The 15,473-nt window shown below is 41.8% G+C and overlaps 2 protein-coding genes across 2 annotated transcripts; one reads left to right on the forward strand and one right to left on the reverse strand.

The window, feature by feature from the left end:
* Positions 1–5,078: 5,078 nt before the first annotated feature.
* On the forward strand, positions 5,079–11,735 carry si:ch211-102c2.8 (trichohyalin). The gene is made up of 21 exons (XM_063490507.1): positions 5,079–5,126; positions 5,220–5,321; positions 5,409–5,469; positions 6,231–6,363; positions 6,471–6,563; positions 6,649–6,761; positions 6,888–7,023; positions 7,121–7,240; positions 7,634–7,747; positions 7,864–8,094; positions 8,428–8,529; positions 8,616–8,798; positions 8,875–8,970; positions 9,066–9,295; positions 9,369–9,495; positions 9,571–9,654; positions 9,732–9,946; positions 10,112–10,138; positions 10,321–10,381; positions 10,486–10,671; positions 11,130–11,735. Exons 4-21 carry the CDS (start codon positions 6,265–6,267, stop codon positions 11,160–11,162), a joined length of 2,250 nt encoding a protein of 749 aa, XP_063346577.1. The 5' UTR covers positions 5,079–5,126; positions 5,220–5,321; positions 5,409–5,469; positions 6,231–6,264; the 3' UTR covers positions 11,163–11,735.
* Positions 11,736–11,834: 99 nt separating this feature from the next.
* On the reverse strand, positions 11,835–15,231 carry ccdc117 (coiled-coil domain containing 117). The gene is made up of 5 exons (XM_063490508.1): positions 14,471–15,231; positions 14,286–14,336; positions 13,909–14,178; positions 13,092–13,235; positions 11,835–12,729 (listed from the first exon to the last, which is right to left on the reverse strand). The coding sequence occupies exons 1-5, from the start codon at positions 14,611–14,613 to the stop codon at positions 12,486–12,488; spliced, it is 852 nt and encodes a 283-aa protein (XP_063346578.1). The 5' UTR covers positions 14,614–15,231; the 3' UTR covers positions 11,835–12,485.
* Positions 15,232–15,473: the final 242 nt, after the last annotated feature.

Below are 15,473 nucleotides of genomic sequence, written 5' to 3' on the forward strand. Positions count from 1 at the left end.
TATTCACAGGAAAAGTTTTAAATTAACAATGTTTTTAACTGAAAAGGCCTTATTTATAGTCTGAGGTAAATATCTTACAGCAGTGAAAATGATTAGTACTAGTGGTGACATAATTTTTCTTTCTGCACAAGTGAAAGAAATGCAACCCTGATTTCCAAAAAAGTTGTAACTAAGTTTAAAATTGAAATATACAACAACCCAACTTTCTTGGAAAGTATGTTGCTAAATGTATACATGTTTGGGCAGCTGCTTAATATGAGAGTTGGTCAGGCCCCTGTGCGTTGTCTTCATAGGTGGCCTATAATTAAATAATATATATGTACAGTATTGTGCAAAAAATCTCAATCCAACACTCATTTCTTTTGATTATACTTCCAGACTTTCTTGGAATTGTTTTAAAATGGTCTTGGGCAATAGTTCTTTATACCTTCTGCCTTAAATACTGTATGTATGTTTTCAGTAAATCACTGAAGCAAAATATAAAGAAATTAGAGGTGGCTTAAGACTCTTGCACAGGACTGTATGGTCTATGTTGATCACCATAATGTTAATAGAGTGGACTTTTCCTTACACCACTTCTCCTCTGCTCTACCTCAGAAAATACAGAGGGCTGCTCGAAAGATCCTGTAACTGATGACAAAACTGAAAAGAGGTTAGACAGGAGGGACAAAGAGGAAATTGAGTCTTGTAGAGAGCAGGTCATCTGGAGGCTGGAGAGACTACTTGGAGGCACCTGCAAGGAAGGAGGGCTGGCCGAAGAAATTGGCCCTCCTTCAGACAGTATCTGCACCGAGGACTTTGCTACACGCTTCAGAGAGGAGATGGTAGAACTGACTTTTATAGATGGCAGTATGCAAATGTTGGATAAAGCAGAAGTGACTGGGAGTACAAACATCTCTGACAGCGGCGCTTACCAAAGTAAACAACATGAACGACATGTTTATGATGTTGAAAGAAGAGGTTCAGAAATGACTGGGGAAAGCAGCGATGACACACTCACTCCTCAGCATTCCCTGACAAACCAACCAGGTCAAAACACGAAGAGCTGTGTTTCTCATAGCGCTGGAGCAAATATATCACATGCTGGTGTGAAAGCAGGAGCTTTAGAGACATGCAGATTATCACAGCCTGAGGATGACAGCAGTGATACAAGTCTGTATCTATAAAATCTTTGAAAGATAAGCTTTCAGGCATGTTTTAAACTTTGCTTAGTCAAAAGGGTGAGGATTGAGAGAAAAATGATCCATCTGTCTTCCAGTTCTTTGGCTATATGTCTGTCCATCTGTGTGTTCGACATGTGATTGAAGGCATGTTCTCTACAGATGTTTGACTGTTTGAAAATCATTTTGGCAAAACAAAAATGGTGCCTGAATACTATACCAGGTTGAGGAGTGTTATTACTTCTCGTCTAAAGTAGTAAGTCAAAAAATTAGCTCACATCTATGATTGGTTATAATTCATACCCAAAGCATTAAATATATCACATGCTCTCCCTACACTCATTTACCAGAACTCTGGATTTGAGCTTTTGGACTTGAGGCCAAACTTTCAACTCAGCATGCACATAATGCAGTGGTTCCTAAAACGGGGGCAGGGAACTCAATGGCTTCAGGGAGTCACTGCATGAAGTCATGTCCGACCATGGAGAATAATGTTGAATGGATTTAAAGTTGCACGAATGAATGAACATAAATGCTAGTAGAGTTTTCTGATGTTAGCTAGGCTGGACTGCTAACTTTTCAAATAGAAGTATGAATGAAAAAGTTTTATAACCATTAATAGATGTAGTACAGGACACCTTTACGCATTACGTGTACTGTCAGCAGTATTTTTTTTTTTTTTTTTAATATATAAGTCTTAACAAGCCTTGTTTTCTTCCCTTTTCATTTCAGTCTTCCACAGGACAGAGGTTTTAAAAGACCCTGAAAATGTCAACAGCAGCTGTTCTCCTAAGACCAGGTGCTTGGCAGGTACCACACACATTACACTGCATTACACTTGCATTTACAAGCACAGCCTACCACACCGATGCTTTTGGGATTCTGTTTATTTGAAATAGTGATTGTGGGCTGCTTGGTTCTTTTTGAGGAGTACCTGTGCTGAGCTTTGACACCGTGTCCATTGACAGCGACCTTGATACAGTCTGCACGGAGCAAGTCAGGCAGCACATTCACAAGTGGCCCGGTAAGAAACAGAAGATATGGAAGTGAACTAGTTTATAAATATGTTTAGACACAAAATATCAGAGTTTGAAAAGTGAAACTGAAAAATTTAAAGGGTAATGAATGATAATTACAAATATGAAGGATAATATCTACAAAAAGTATCCACTCTTGTTAGGATGGCACTCTCTCATTCGGTCTGTCACAGAAATTAATGGCCAGTGTAGCAAATCAAATCAAATCAAATCAAATCAAATCAAATCACTTTTATTGTCACATCACATGTGCAGGTACACTGGTACAGTACATGTGAGTGAAATTCTTGTGTGCGAGCTTCACAAGCAACAGAGTTGTGCAAAATACAATAACGTAAAACAAGCAAAATATAAAAATGGCTAATCTAAAAAGTAATAAATATATGTACAATATGTAAAGGTATATACATTACTGAATGTGTATACTAAATATGTTTTTCTACGTGTGTGTGTTTGAGTGTGTATATAGTATGTATATACATGTTTTACAAATGAAATAAAGTAAACAATAAAATAAGATATATAAAATATACAGAGGTTGGTATGTGCAGAACAGTGGTATTTATATACAGTATGGAGTGCATAATGTTGAAGTTCCAGTAGTGAGGGTGAGGTGTCTATGAAGTGTTCAGCAGTCTGATGGCCTGATGGAAAAAGCTGTCTCTCAGTCTGCTGGTACGGGACCGGATGCTGCAGAACCTCCTTCCTGATGGAAGTAGTCTGAACAGTTTATGGCTGGGGTGACTGGAGTCCTTGATGATCCTCCCCGCTTTCCTCAGGCACCGCTTCCTGTAGATGTCTTGGAGGGAGGGAAGCTCACCTCCAATTATCCGTTCAGCACACCGCACTACTCTCTGGAGAGCTTTGCGGTTGTGAGCGGTGCTGTTGCCGTACCAGGTGGTGATGCATCCAGTGAGGATGCTCTCAATGGCACAGCGATAGAAGGTCCTGAGGATGCGGGGGCTCATGCCGAATCTCTTCAGTCTCCTGAGAAAGAAGAGGCGCTGCTGCGCCTTCTTCACTGTTTTGTTTATGTGTACTGACCACGTAAGATCCTCAGCCAGATGTACACCAAGGAAGCGGAAGCTGCTCACTCTCTCCACAGCAGCGCCGTTGATGGTGATGGGGGTGTGTACTCCTCTGCACCTCCGGAAGTCCACTATCAACTCCTTTGTCTTTGCGACGTTGAGGGTGAGATGGTTGTCTTGACACCAGTGGGTCAGGGCGCTGACCTCCTCCCTGTAGGCCGTCTCATCACCGTTGGTAATAAGACCCACCACTGTAGTGTCGTCCGCAAACTTCACAATGATGTTGGAGTTTCTAGTGGCCGTGCAGTCGTAGGTGTAGAGTGAGTACAGGAGAGGGCTCAGTACACACCCCTGTGGAGCACCAGTGTTCAGTGTGATGGGGGATGAGGTGGTGCTGCCCAGTCTGACCACTTGGCGTCTGTCAGACAGGAAGTTAAGGATCCAGCTGCAGAGGGAGCTGCTCAGTCCTAGATCCTGCAGTTTCCTGTCCAGCTTCGAGGGAACGATGGTGTTGAATGCTGAGCTGTAATCTACAAACAGCATTCTCACATACGTGTCTCTCTTCTCCAGGTGTGACAGGGCAGCATGGAGTGTCAGGGCTATGGCATCATCAGTGGACCTGTTGTGGCGGTATGCGAACTGTAGAGGGTCCAGTGAGTCGGGTAGTGCAGAGCAGATGAAGTCCCTGACCAGCTTCTCGAAGCATTTGCTCACGATGGGGGTCAGGGCTACGGGTCGCCAGTCGTTCAATGAGGAGATGGTGGAGGATTTGGGTACAGGGACGATGGTGGCCATTTTGAAGCAGGCTGGGACTACAGACAGAGAGAGGGAAAGGTTGAAGATGTGTGTAAACACTCCAGCCAGCTGAGCCGCGCATGACTTGAGGACGCGGCCGGGAATCCCGTCCGGACCAGTAGCTTTGCGTGCGTTCACCCTCCTGAAGCACTTCCGCACATCCTCCTCAGACACAGTGTGCGCACTGACGTCATCCGCGGTGCGCACACTGTCCGGTCTCGTGGTGTTCGCTGTGTCGAATCTAGCGTAGAATACGTTTAGATCCTCACACAGAGAGGCCGTGGTCTGCGGTGTGCTGGTTTTCCCTCTAAAGTCTGTGATCGTGTTTAGTCCCTGCCACATACTCCGAGGGTTGTCAAAATGTTGCTCCACCTTGTCCCTGTACTCACGTTTGGCTGCTTTGATCGTCTTCCGGAGTTGGTAATGTGCGTGTTTGTAGTCCGATGTGTTCGCGGAGGCAAAAGCGGTGCTCCGTGCCGCCAGTGCTGTGCGAACATCTCTGTTAATCCAGGGTTTTTGATTTGGGAAGGATTTAACTGTTCTGGATGGGACGACATCTTCTACGCATTTTCTGATAAATCCGCAGACTGAGTCTGTGTACTCATCAATGTCTTTAGCAGCCACGTGAAACATTTCCCAGTCCGCGTGATCAAAACAGTCCCGCAGCGTAGACTCCGATTGGTCCGACCACCGGTGCACCGCCCTCAGGGTTGGAGCTTCCTGTTTCAGCTTCTGCCTGTAGGCGGGCAGGAGCAGGATGGAGCGGTGATCTGATTGGCCGAATGGGGCGCGGGGGAGGGCTTTGTATGCATCCCGGAAAGAGGTGTAGCAGTGGTCAAGAAGCCGGTCTCCACGAGTGCTGAAATGGATGTGTTGGTGGAGTTTTTGTGAGACTTTCTTCAGGTTACCCTTATTAAAGTCCCCGGTCGTGATAAACGCCGCCTCTGGGTGTGCGGTTTCCTCACTGCTGATCGCGCTGTACAGTTCCCTGAGTGCTCGGTCAGTGTCGGCTTGTGGGGGAATGTAAACCGCCGTAATAATCACTGCTGTGAATTCCCTCGGTAGCCAGAATGGCCGGCACTTAATCATCAGGTACTCCAGGTCCGGTGAGCAGAAAGATTTGACCGGGTGCACGTTCGCATAATCACACCAGCTGTTGTTGATCATGAAACATACACCACCGCCTCTGCTTTTCCCAGTAAGCTCCTGTGACCTGTCCGCGCGGTGCACAGAGAACCCCGGTAGTTGCAACCAGACCGACAGAACAACACAAGAAGAAAGTGAATCTCAGTCTACATCAGGTAAGAGCTGACTACTACTATTTTATTACTATAAAATACACAAAGTAATAAAGTGTCAAAATAATTTTTTTGTCTTTATTCCCAAAGTACAGAGATCCCCATATGGACCCGTTTGTAACTCTCAACGTAACAGGAGAACAGCATATAGGTAAAATAAATCAAAGTATGAGCTGCACCTATGTTAGTACACACTCAATAGCATCAGGAAACTTCAATATGGCAGGTAATGCACTAAGAGGACAAGCTCTGAAAGCTCTTAATACAATAAAGAGAAAATTTTAATAACTTCCAAAATCCAATTAAAATCTGCCTTTAAATATTTGGTAGTGTCATTCTGCCAATTGTGCTGTAGGATAATTGGTTGTATGGTGGGGAAGTTTGGGTTTAGAGCTCTACCCATTGGGACAAACACCCAACAGTATCTCTAACATGTAAAATTCTGCAAATATATTTTATATGCACATAGAAAAATGCCAAAAAATGCCCGTCAAGCACTCAAAATTTTTAATTACCCTAATATCAGCCCTTAAGCGTAAGAGATGAACCCAGAAGAAGAACCTTTCATGTCAGCTGGTGATAATTCTGAAATGCTTCCTGTCAAAACCTAGTTCTGCAACAACACTGCTTTCCAAATATCAATCAGAGTAAACCAGTGCAAAGAAATCTATGTAAAACACTGGAAAGAAGAAACTTAAAAGCTACAGTAGACCAGAATGTCATCTGACCTTAAACATAGATTAAGAATTAGCAGAATAGGAAGGAACACTTATTTTAACAAATTAAGTTCTATAATTCCAGATGTCAGTGACCTAAACTTAATCTCAAAATTAAAAATACTCCTAGGGCAAGTTCTCCTTGTTTTTTAAATACTTTTTCAGATTTGTGTATTCTGCTCTCATGTGTATTCAGACCTGCGAGTCATTTTAGTGACACAGATGAAGAAATGAGCTGCCGGAGCAGCAAGTCCAGGCCTGAGAGGACACTGGACAAGATGCAGTCTGAATGGGTCAAGATGATTGGCCGACTCTCCGACCTCCGACAAGTAAGCTAAACCTCCGGGGGAAATTTATTCTATTCTGTGTCAGTTGTATAAATTCACCTGCATGCATATGTATGAGATGGTGCTTAGCTTGTTTGTGTGTGGTTTAGAAATGTGAGGAAGAGGAGGAGACGCTGTGGTTGAAGAGGGCTCAGATAAAAGATGTTGAGGTCTGCCTCTCTGAACTTCGACAGAAAAGGAAGGTAAAGTCCAGCATTTTCAAATGTTTTTCAGGAGAATGTTTGCTGAAGACTCACTAACATGTACAAGTAATGGTTCGTGCTGCAGCATGCTTTGCAGGAGTTAGAGCGACTGACTACAGAGACGGCACAGATGGAGGAGGAGAAGAGGACTTTGCAGTCTGTTCAGAGAGACAGCAGAGCAGAGAGGAAGTCTGTTGGGTATAAAATCTCCTCCTACTAACTGTCTCATTCAGAGCCATATGCATTAACACGGCCAACATCAACATAATATTTGTCTGCATAAAGGAGAGTTTTCTTTATTGATAAAACATCATTTTGCCGCAGGCATGGTAGCTGGCAGCTGCAGAAGATGCTGAGGCAGAAAGAATCATGTCTTCTCCAGCACAGAGACACCCAGGAAGATTTTACAGTTCAGCGTCTGTGTAAACAGACTCCAAAGGATGGATCCTGCTTCAAAGCAGTAAAAAAACAAACCTACTCCTGTAGTTAGTAGTTCAGTCCTTGATTTAATTTTGTTCTTATGTCATCACTTTCTCTTTTTATTGTTCAATAAACAGAACAATGTCATAATGTCGGTGCTGGAGCAGGAAGAAATGGAAAGACAGCTGGATAATGCCAAAACAGAACTGTTTGCTGAGCAGCGACGTGCGAGAGAAAAGCTGGAGTCCATCCAAGAGGTATCATAGCCTGTTTATAGACTATGTAGTAACTCCAAAAATACAAAGTTATAACTAAAAAATATTTTTTGGTTTAATGGGACTCATTTTTTATACATGTAAACATGAAATTACATTAAATTGTGCTTTCTTTTTCTAATTATAGTCTGCATTCACTTTATGAACAGAAATATTTATGATCTTCACCAATCCAAATGGAGAATCTAAACTTTAATCATAAAGTTGTGGATTTATCATTTTACAATTTTATTTTGGGCTTCTTTATCATTGTGATCTCAATTTCAGTGAGGGTACTGAATGAAATTTAACAGACAGAATCCATTTTTGTTTGAGTAAAGGCAGATCTAGTGTCTGTTTTAAAATGTCTCTGAATATATTTTCCTTTTGGAGCAGAAATTGGAGGAGACTTGTGAAGAGCTCCAAAAGGCCACAGAAGCAGAGACGTCACTGAGAAACAGATGTGCTTGTTTGGAAGAAAAACAGATGCAGAAAAAGGGGCAGATTGAGGTAGCATTTTTTTTTTTTTTTTTAATGCTACGTGTGTGTGTGTGTGTGTGTGTGTGTGTGTGTGTGTGTGTGTGTGTGTGTGTGTGTAGTACTGTTGCTGTCTCTTTTCCTGTTAGGCACTGGAGGCTCGAGTGAGTGGGCTGCAGGGTGAGGTGGGAGAACATAAGATCAGAGTGGTAACTCTGGAGAAAATCTTGGCCCACAAAGAGCTGCAGCTCCTAGATTTCCAGGAGCAATGCAGTGCCTTACAAGCAGAACGAGATGGACTGAAGGTGGAGCAACAGCACTTGAGGATGCAGCACCACAAAGCCCTGAAGGAAGTTGAAGAGCACGTCCACAGTATAATGGTAAGTGCCACAAATCATTTTTTCTTGTTCTATAAGTACCTTTACTAATATGTTTATATTATTAACAGCAAGCCCAAAAGGTTTATTGTTACAGGTTACTGATTTCTCCTCAGTTCATGTTCAGGCTAAAAAGAAAAAAGTATTCCTTTGAAAGTACAGACTAGAGAACTGTTTGGTGAGGGGTTGTATCTCAGGTATTCTGTAATGCTATAAATGCATATATTTTATGTTGGGTGGCGTGCCATCGTTAAGGTTATTGCACTACATATTATACTACTAGTAAAATACTTTGTAGGGTTAATTCTAAGAGGTCGTCCTCTCTTAATTTTGTAGCTAAAGGAAGAAGAATTAATTAAGCTACAGAAATCTCTGCAACAGCAGAAGGAAGAGGTAAAGAAACATGAAGAGGAGTTGCATGTAGAAGCATCGGAAAAGGTACACTGATAATCCTTTGACTAACATATGCAACCTTTCTAACATAATTGGATGGTATGAACAGAATGCTCTCTTTTCCCATTTAGGTGTACAAAGCAGTGAAGGAGGAGAGGAGGAAGTGGGAGGCAGAAAAAATGGAAGCTCTGGAGGTGCAGCGTGGGATACTGGAAGAGCAGAATGAAAAGCTCCTGGAAAGTTTGAGGAGCGAAATGCAGAAAGAGAAGAGTAAAGCATTAGCTCTTCAACATCAGGTCATGGAACTAAAAACAGTAAGGGATCTTCCACTTAGATAAATCTAAATACATTTTCTTTCCATGTTTGTATGATTTTGCTTTTATCTCTAAGAAACTGCAGGAGCTGGAAAAGGAAAACTGTACACAGTTGGCTGCAATTTGCAAGTCACTGAAAGAGGAGCACCAGGCTGAGCTACAGATGGCGCAGGTGCAGTGAAACCACAGAAAGCAGTCATGTTCATACTCTAGATGTGATGTGACATCTTAGAAAAGTTGACCTGGTGTGCTCTGTAATCATGGCAGAGTCAGAGGACAGTTCTGCAGCTCGAGAAGGATGTCCAGCTGGCAGTTAAAGAGGCAGACAGGCTCCGGGTGATGCTAGAAGAAAGGGAGAGCAGCCGTAACCAAATCACAGCTGAGATGGAGCAGCAACACCAACACTGGACCGAGCAGCTAGCAGCAGAGTGCCAGCATCTCAGCCTGTTAGTGGAGCAAAGTGGAGCCAAACAAAGTGCTGGAAAACTACCTCCCAGGTATAATTTTATGCCCAGTTTTCATAGCTTGTTTGTAATTGACTTGTAATGCACATATCTTTGTCATTTGCAGTTTCACAGTAGCCGAGGCTTTTATGAACCTAAAAACACTACGAGAGCAGCTGAAGGATTTTATTAGCCAACTGCACCAAGAGCTAGACTCACAGAAACAAACCAACGAGCAGCTGAAAAAAGAAAAGGTATCATTTGAACTTTGCTTACAACACGCTAAATGTTTATATGGACATATTCAGTAAAAATCTCCCATTTTTCAGGAGCAAGAACTGAGCATCCAGAGGCAACAGCTGAGGCTGGAGAGAGATCAAGCTTTGAATTTTTTAAAGGAACGACTCATTCAGGTCTGAACCCACACGCTTAGACAAAACACACACACATAGCATTAGAGGAAATTTAACTCCCTGTGACATTTTTGCAGGAACACATTGAGGAGTTGAGCAGCTTAAAATGGGTTCACATGAGTGATGGAGGGGTTCAAGGCGGAGGAGGAGTGGCAGCATGTCTCCGCAAGCAGCTGAAGGCCAAAGACTCTGAGCTCAGGCAGGTTCAGAGGAGCATGGCTGAGTGGAAGGGACAGACTGCAGCTCGCCTGGCACGCAAGTTTGAAGAAGAGTTGACGGCTGAACTGGAACGGTAACGTGCTCAAAACAAAAATGGCATCCTCCAAACTAAACCCAGAATGCAGCCAAGTCATATTTTTCTTTTTGTGTTGCAATAATTTCCCAAAGCTGCTGATCTTGAATCAAACAATACTGTGACATGTATACAGTTTTTGTGCTAACTTTTGTCATCCCACAGGTGCCAAGCAAAGTTGTTAAGGGGCAGGTAATTTTGTGTCTTGGTAAATCAATGTTATACTAACCAGCTGTACAAGAGCATGATCTCACCTCAACTCAATGTGATGCGATGCTTAGACCATAGATCTAACATTATACATGTACAACAGATATTCATGCAGTTATGTTATTTACCAAACAACCAACCAAATTCAGGTTTGCTTTTTCTAGGAAGGCACCAAGACCACAAGATGTTAGGCAGAGGGAGTCTGAAAGACCTGAGGAAGAAATGGTAAGTGCTTTGCTCTGTGAAACCTGTGTGAAACCCAAAACGTTTGTGTCCTTACTCATTATTTATGCTATTAAGAAAAATCCTGGTATCATTTTTCTTTTAAGGAATACCAGAAATCTCTCAGCTCTCCCTCCCTCCAAGCTCTGAACTCCCATCACAGCTCCTCAGACGTGGCTTCCTTTAAGCTTATATGTTACCTCCAGAGCAAAGTGAAGCAGCTCCGTGCTGAAAATCAGGCCTATGGGTGGAGCTCACCTCCTCCCGATTTATCAGGATCCTATCTTGGAACAGTGAGTAAATTCTTCAATATCTGGTTATTGTGAAGTGACTTTTAATGTTTCCACTTGATGAAGTTTACAGTAGTTATAAATTTCAACACTCCAAGTACTACTTGTAATTTAAAGTCAAGTATTTTTGTGAATGTTTTGTAATTTTTTTCTTCTTAATTTTCTAACCCACAAAATTACGTCTTCATTCATATTTAGTCTGACCAAAAAAATGCACAATGAAAAAATACAAAGCTTTACAGCAGTTTAAGGCTATTGACGGTGGTTCTCTGCACTCAAATTTCCACAGATTATAAAATAAACTGATAAAACATTAACACAAATAGCATGTTTCTTTAGATGAATCTCAGAATAGTATCAGTCATGCATAGAGCCATGTTACCCATGTCTGATGGGAATATTAAAAGCACTCATTGTTTTCCAAATATTGATATTAACTGCTATTATTGTTTCATTCACAGATCCCTCAGAGTACAGACACAGATGGGAGTTAAAGCAACCCAAACCCTTACACTGTGTGAGCGACTGCACACCAGTGATAGAATGCTCTTCAAATCAGTCTTATTTAAAGTTGTCCCATGGCAACAAATATAAATCATTCACTGTTCTAAGATAGGAGGTTAACAAGCAGGTCACAGTGACATATGGAACAACTGGAGATGTGGTCATCACATTCCTCTGTGCTAAGGCAGTAAGGTTTTTATAGCTTGCAGTGAGCTGTAAACGACAGGAGCTGACATTTCTCTGAAGACTGACAATCATGTGAGTTACCGTACATTAAATAACCTGGCAGCTGGCAGGGCTTTAACAAAGTCCTTAGAAAATGCTTAAAAATACATTTACAGTTTCTGCAAGACTGAAGCAAAATGTAATGTATTAAAGGCTTTTGAACCTGTCTACTTGTACTCGCTGTCCATTAATCTGAAGGGTTCGAAAATATGGCTGAATTTGGAAAGGGTGTGAAGTATGATGATCACTATTGTAAGAGTCAAACCAAATACAAACAACTATCTAAATATTTGGGTAGAGCTCCATTTACAGTATGCATGTATGGTAAATGGATTGGTACTTACAGTATTATAGCGCATTTTACTACAAGCCACGTTCACACACACAAACTTGCCTGATTCAAGCACTTTCATCCAATGAAAACTGGGCAGAATATACACATGAAAACTGTACATTTATTAAAAAACAAATATAAAGTTTATAGCACCCAATGGCTAGCTGAAGTTCTGGTCATGTGCATATGAAAATACAGTCAAACCATAAAATTCTGCATTTCCATGACTTTATAAATTCCTCCAAGCTCCCCTAATGGCATACTTGCTAAGCAATAGAGATGATCTCTCCGCCAAAAGTATTACTACAAGCAGGAAGGCATGCCACGAGCAAATGTGACCAAATGTTAATGTCCAGAAGGTGAAAATCCAGATGCTCCACGCTGATGTTTGAGAAATATAATCATATTTACAACACATCAGCGTAGTGCTGGCCAGGCTTTGGCAACGTAAAAGTCGTTTCACTTCTTACGGGAAACATCAATACTGCGAAGTATTATGTAAGGCTACTTGTTGACAGACCTTGGAGATTATGTCAGTTATTATGTTACAAGTGGGATCAAATGGGATTAAAGTCAGAAAACATAAATTACTGCCAAGAAAATGATGCGCTTCACAAACTGTTCAAAACTTAACAATATCCTTATAAAGACACAAACTGACCAGCCTGAAGTTGTTCCACGTCTTTTTAAATCTTTTTACTTTGCTACGAGTCTCCAGTCTTTCACTTTGGCATCACTTTGTGGAGAAACACTATTACATTTCCATCTCCTCCTCCCCAGAGTTGTGGGCCACAGAGAAACTGTACAGAGGAGAGTGTGTGTCTGCTGGTGGACTTGAGGGGTTAAGGGGACTGTGAGGACTGGGAGATGGACATGGAGTTGGAGTCTGCCGACACACAGTCTGTTGTTTGCGCTGTTTCTGTAATGAGTCCTTAAGTCTCTGACTGAAGGGATCTTCTGGTGGCCGCCATAGCACCAGCTCCATACAGGAACGGCTCCTAAAGTGTGAGAAAGACGAAGGTGACACAAATATTAGCATCCCTAAAGAAGTGCAACTGCTCTGACTTCTTAATCAAGAAACTCTTGCCAGTTGAAAACAATATTTGGAGTCCGTCTCACATCATTACTCATATTTTTTCGTTTTTTCCTTCTTATGTTGTAAATTTCCCTGTACAGTCTCTTATTTCTTGCTTTTTATTTTATATTTTTAACTTTTGTGTGAATCTGCATGCTCCATCTGCCTGTCGCTTTACTGCTAGAACACCTGAATTTCCCTAATGAGGGACAATAAAGGATATATCCATTTCTATTCATTACTTAAAAATCACCATTAAATGTTCCAATAACAAAATAAACATACACAGACTGGGCTACTGTGTGGGGGAGGATGTCACTGATGCCCTGCTGCAGGCCCTTCTTCAAACTGTCAGACATCACCAGCACCGGGCGTCTCGGAGCTGGCTCTACATCCAGATCTTCATCCTCATCGTCCTCCAGTGTTATTCTGTGATACATCAATAGTACAATGTGGGTTGTCACTCTTTCTTGTGATGTAACCCCCAAACTCTTCACCAACGCTGAATGCCAGATTTAAAAACAAAAACCACTTTGAATGATATAAATAGAAATGTTATGTATTTACATTGTCAAGAACAATGTAAATACATAAGTGAAAATACAAAACAGCCTGAAGGGTGGTCTGTGGGCCTGACATATACATTGTATACACATTATAAACAGAGGCCTGTGCTTACAGAGGTACGTTCAGGATTGACCTCGAATACTCAGACTTTTTACTGGGTTACATCACTATGGTTACTTATTCTACATACCAAAACCTGCTTCGGAGCATGTACAACATACCCAGGATTATGTTTCCATTATCTGGTTTCACTTAACCCATCATTCACAATCAGGATAATCAAGCATATGAAGCTAAATCTCTAAGCCAACCCAATGTTTCCCCTGCATGTTTACATAAAAGGGCTTGGCAACATCTGACCAATCACAAATATGGGTTGGTGAACTGGCAATAGAATCAACTCGTTTTATAAAGGAAGATAAAACTATCATGCAGAGGTTAAAGACACAATACACACCATAACACAGCTGCTGTGAACAAATGGCAAGTCGTGTTTTGTTCAGTTTTTTTCTCCCAAATGTTATACATTGCATACCTGTCTTCTATCTCCTGAAGTTTTCTCTGTGCGGCCTCGATCTCCATGCAGGAGCTCTCCGTCTCAAGTCGGAACAGGGAAGAAGAGGTCTGCGGCAAAGTGGTGTTATTAGATGTTGTGCAGGACTGTGGAGGCGCAGGGCAGGCTTGCTGTGCAGACTGAGAAGAGCAGCTGTTTGCACCAGACCAGTCACACTCTGTGCTAGTGCTCAAATTTGAAGGAGAAACTTCTGCCTCAAACATTAACCTCCTCTTTTTGGCACTGCAACCCCTGATAAAACAATCATATAGTTGAACACTTATGTAGGGCTAAGACAAGCATTACCAAATGCTTTTATTCTTTCTTTCTTTTTTTTTAATAATTCATCTCTCACTTACTCATCATCTGCTCTCCTCCTGTGCTTCCTGAGGCATCTAGTCTCCCAGTTGCTGTGGAATAGAGGCACAGAAAATGCCTGTGTCAGGCTCAGAAATAAAAGTATATTTCAAATTAAGCTAAAGCGTGTCAGACAAATGTGGTGAAAACAAACAAACAAATAGTGCACTGTGCATCAGTTACATACCTGTTAGAGACTGTCGCTGTCTGTACATCCTCAATCATACTTGAAGGTCCGAGGTCGAAGTCGGGAAGGCTTGTGGGGCCTGAAAAGGAATACATGGCTGGCAAGCAGCTCAGCTCACTGCTTGGGGGCGCAGGGTGATGCATGCTGGCCCAATCGATGAAATGTTTTTGAAGAGCTACGCGGGTAAGCAGCTATTAACGACTCTGATCTGGAAGATCAGTATTGATACCAGTCAGTTAAGCTGATAAAGGTTTTTTTAAAATTTTTTTTACAAACTACATGACGCACATGTTATTTGTTTACATCGCGCTAGCTGCCTCCTATTTAGCTAGCTATAACGCTACTGCCGTTAGCATGTTAATGATAAAAACTTTGTGTTATTAATAGATGAGAGGTAAGCACGCGACAGCCTCATCCCTGCACTGAACAGCCACTCTGCAGAAGTTAAGCAAAAATATTTGGCGTTAAAGAGCGAGTTGTGCAGCTGCTCTGCCCCATTGCCGTTTTTGTTGTTGACAAATGTGTTTAGTTAGCTCGCCTCCGTTCAGAGCTTATTTATTCTCCTTTAGAGAGTTCCCATTTGCACACAAAAATAGTTTTTACAAGCTAAAGTCGTACTAACCTAATCGCGTGATACCCCCGTCGAATAGAAAAAGATCCAAAATTAACTGTCACCGTGCTCTGTGGACTTCTACGATAGGCTGGGTCAAACTGACGTTAGCTCCTTACTCTGAATACTGAGTCGCGCCAGAACAGTCGTCAAGGTTCTAGAAAGTGCGCATGTTACGTTTAGTGGGATTGTGGGAAATGTAGTTTCAGTGGATGTACTACAAAGTGTACTTTCCGAAAAAGAGAAAAAAAGACAAAAAACGTTGTCGTGGAAATGTAAAAGTGATCTCTAGTGACAATAAGACGGTGTTGGCATTTTATTTTTTAATATTAGAGATTTTTTTTCTTAATTTCCTGTCAGCTGACGTTTAAAGGGACCCTCTCGCGTTATGAT

Source organism: Pelmatolapia mariae, linkage group LG12 (genome assembly GCF_036321145.2).
Source record: "Pelmatolapia mariae isolate MD_Pm_ZW linkage group LG12, Pm_UMD_F_2, whole genome shotgun sequence".
Lineage (NCBI taxonomy): Eukaryota > Metazoa > Chordata > Actinopteri > Cichliformes > Cichlidae > Pelmatolapia > Pelmatolapia mariae.

Coding starts and splice junctions, on each gene's coding strand:
- ccdc117 (XM_063490508.1), bottom strand. CDS start 14,613: ATGCATCACCCTGCGCCCCCAAGCAGTGAGCTGAGCTGCTTGCCAGCC. Junction 14,179..14,285: donor AGGAGGAGAGCAGATGATGA/GTAAGTGAGAGA, acceptor TTGTTTTATCAG/GGGTTGCAGTGCCAAAAAGA. Junction 13,236..13,908: donor CTTCAGGAGATAGAAGACAG/GTATGCAATGTA, acceptor GATGTATCACAG/AATAACACTGGAGGACGATG.
- si:ch211-102c2.8 (XM_063490507.1), top strand. CDS start 6,265: ATGAGCTGCCGGAGCAGCAAGTCCAGGCCTGAGAGGACACTGGACAAG. Junction 7,024..7,120: donor ATGGATCCTGCTTCAAAGCA/GTAAAAAAACAA, acceptor TTCAATAAACAG/AACAATGTCATAATGTCGGT. Junction 7,241..7,633: donor AGCTGGAGTCCATCCAAGAG/GTATCATAGCCT, acceptor CTTTTGGAGCAG/AAATTGGAGGAGACTTGTGA.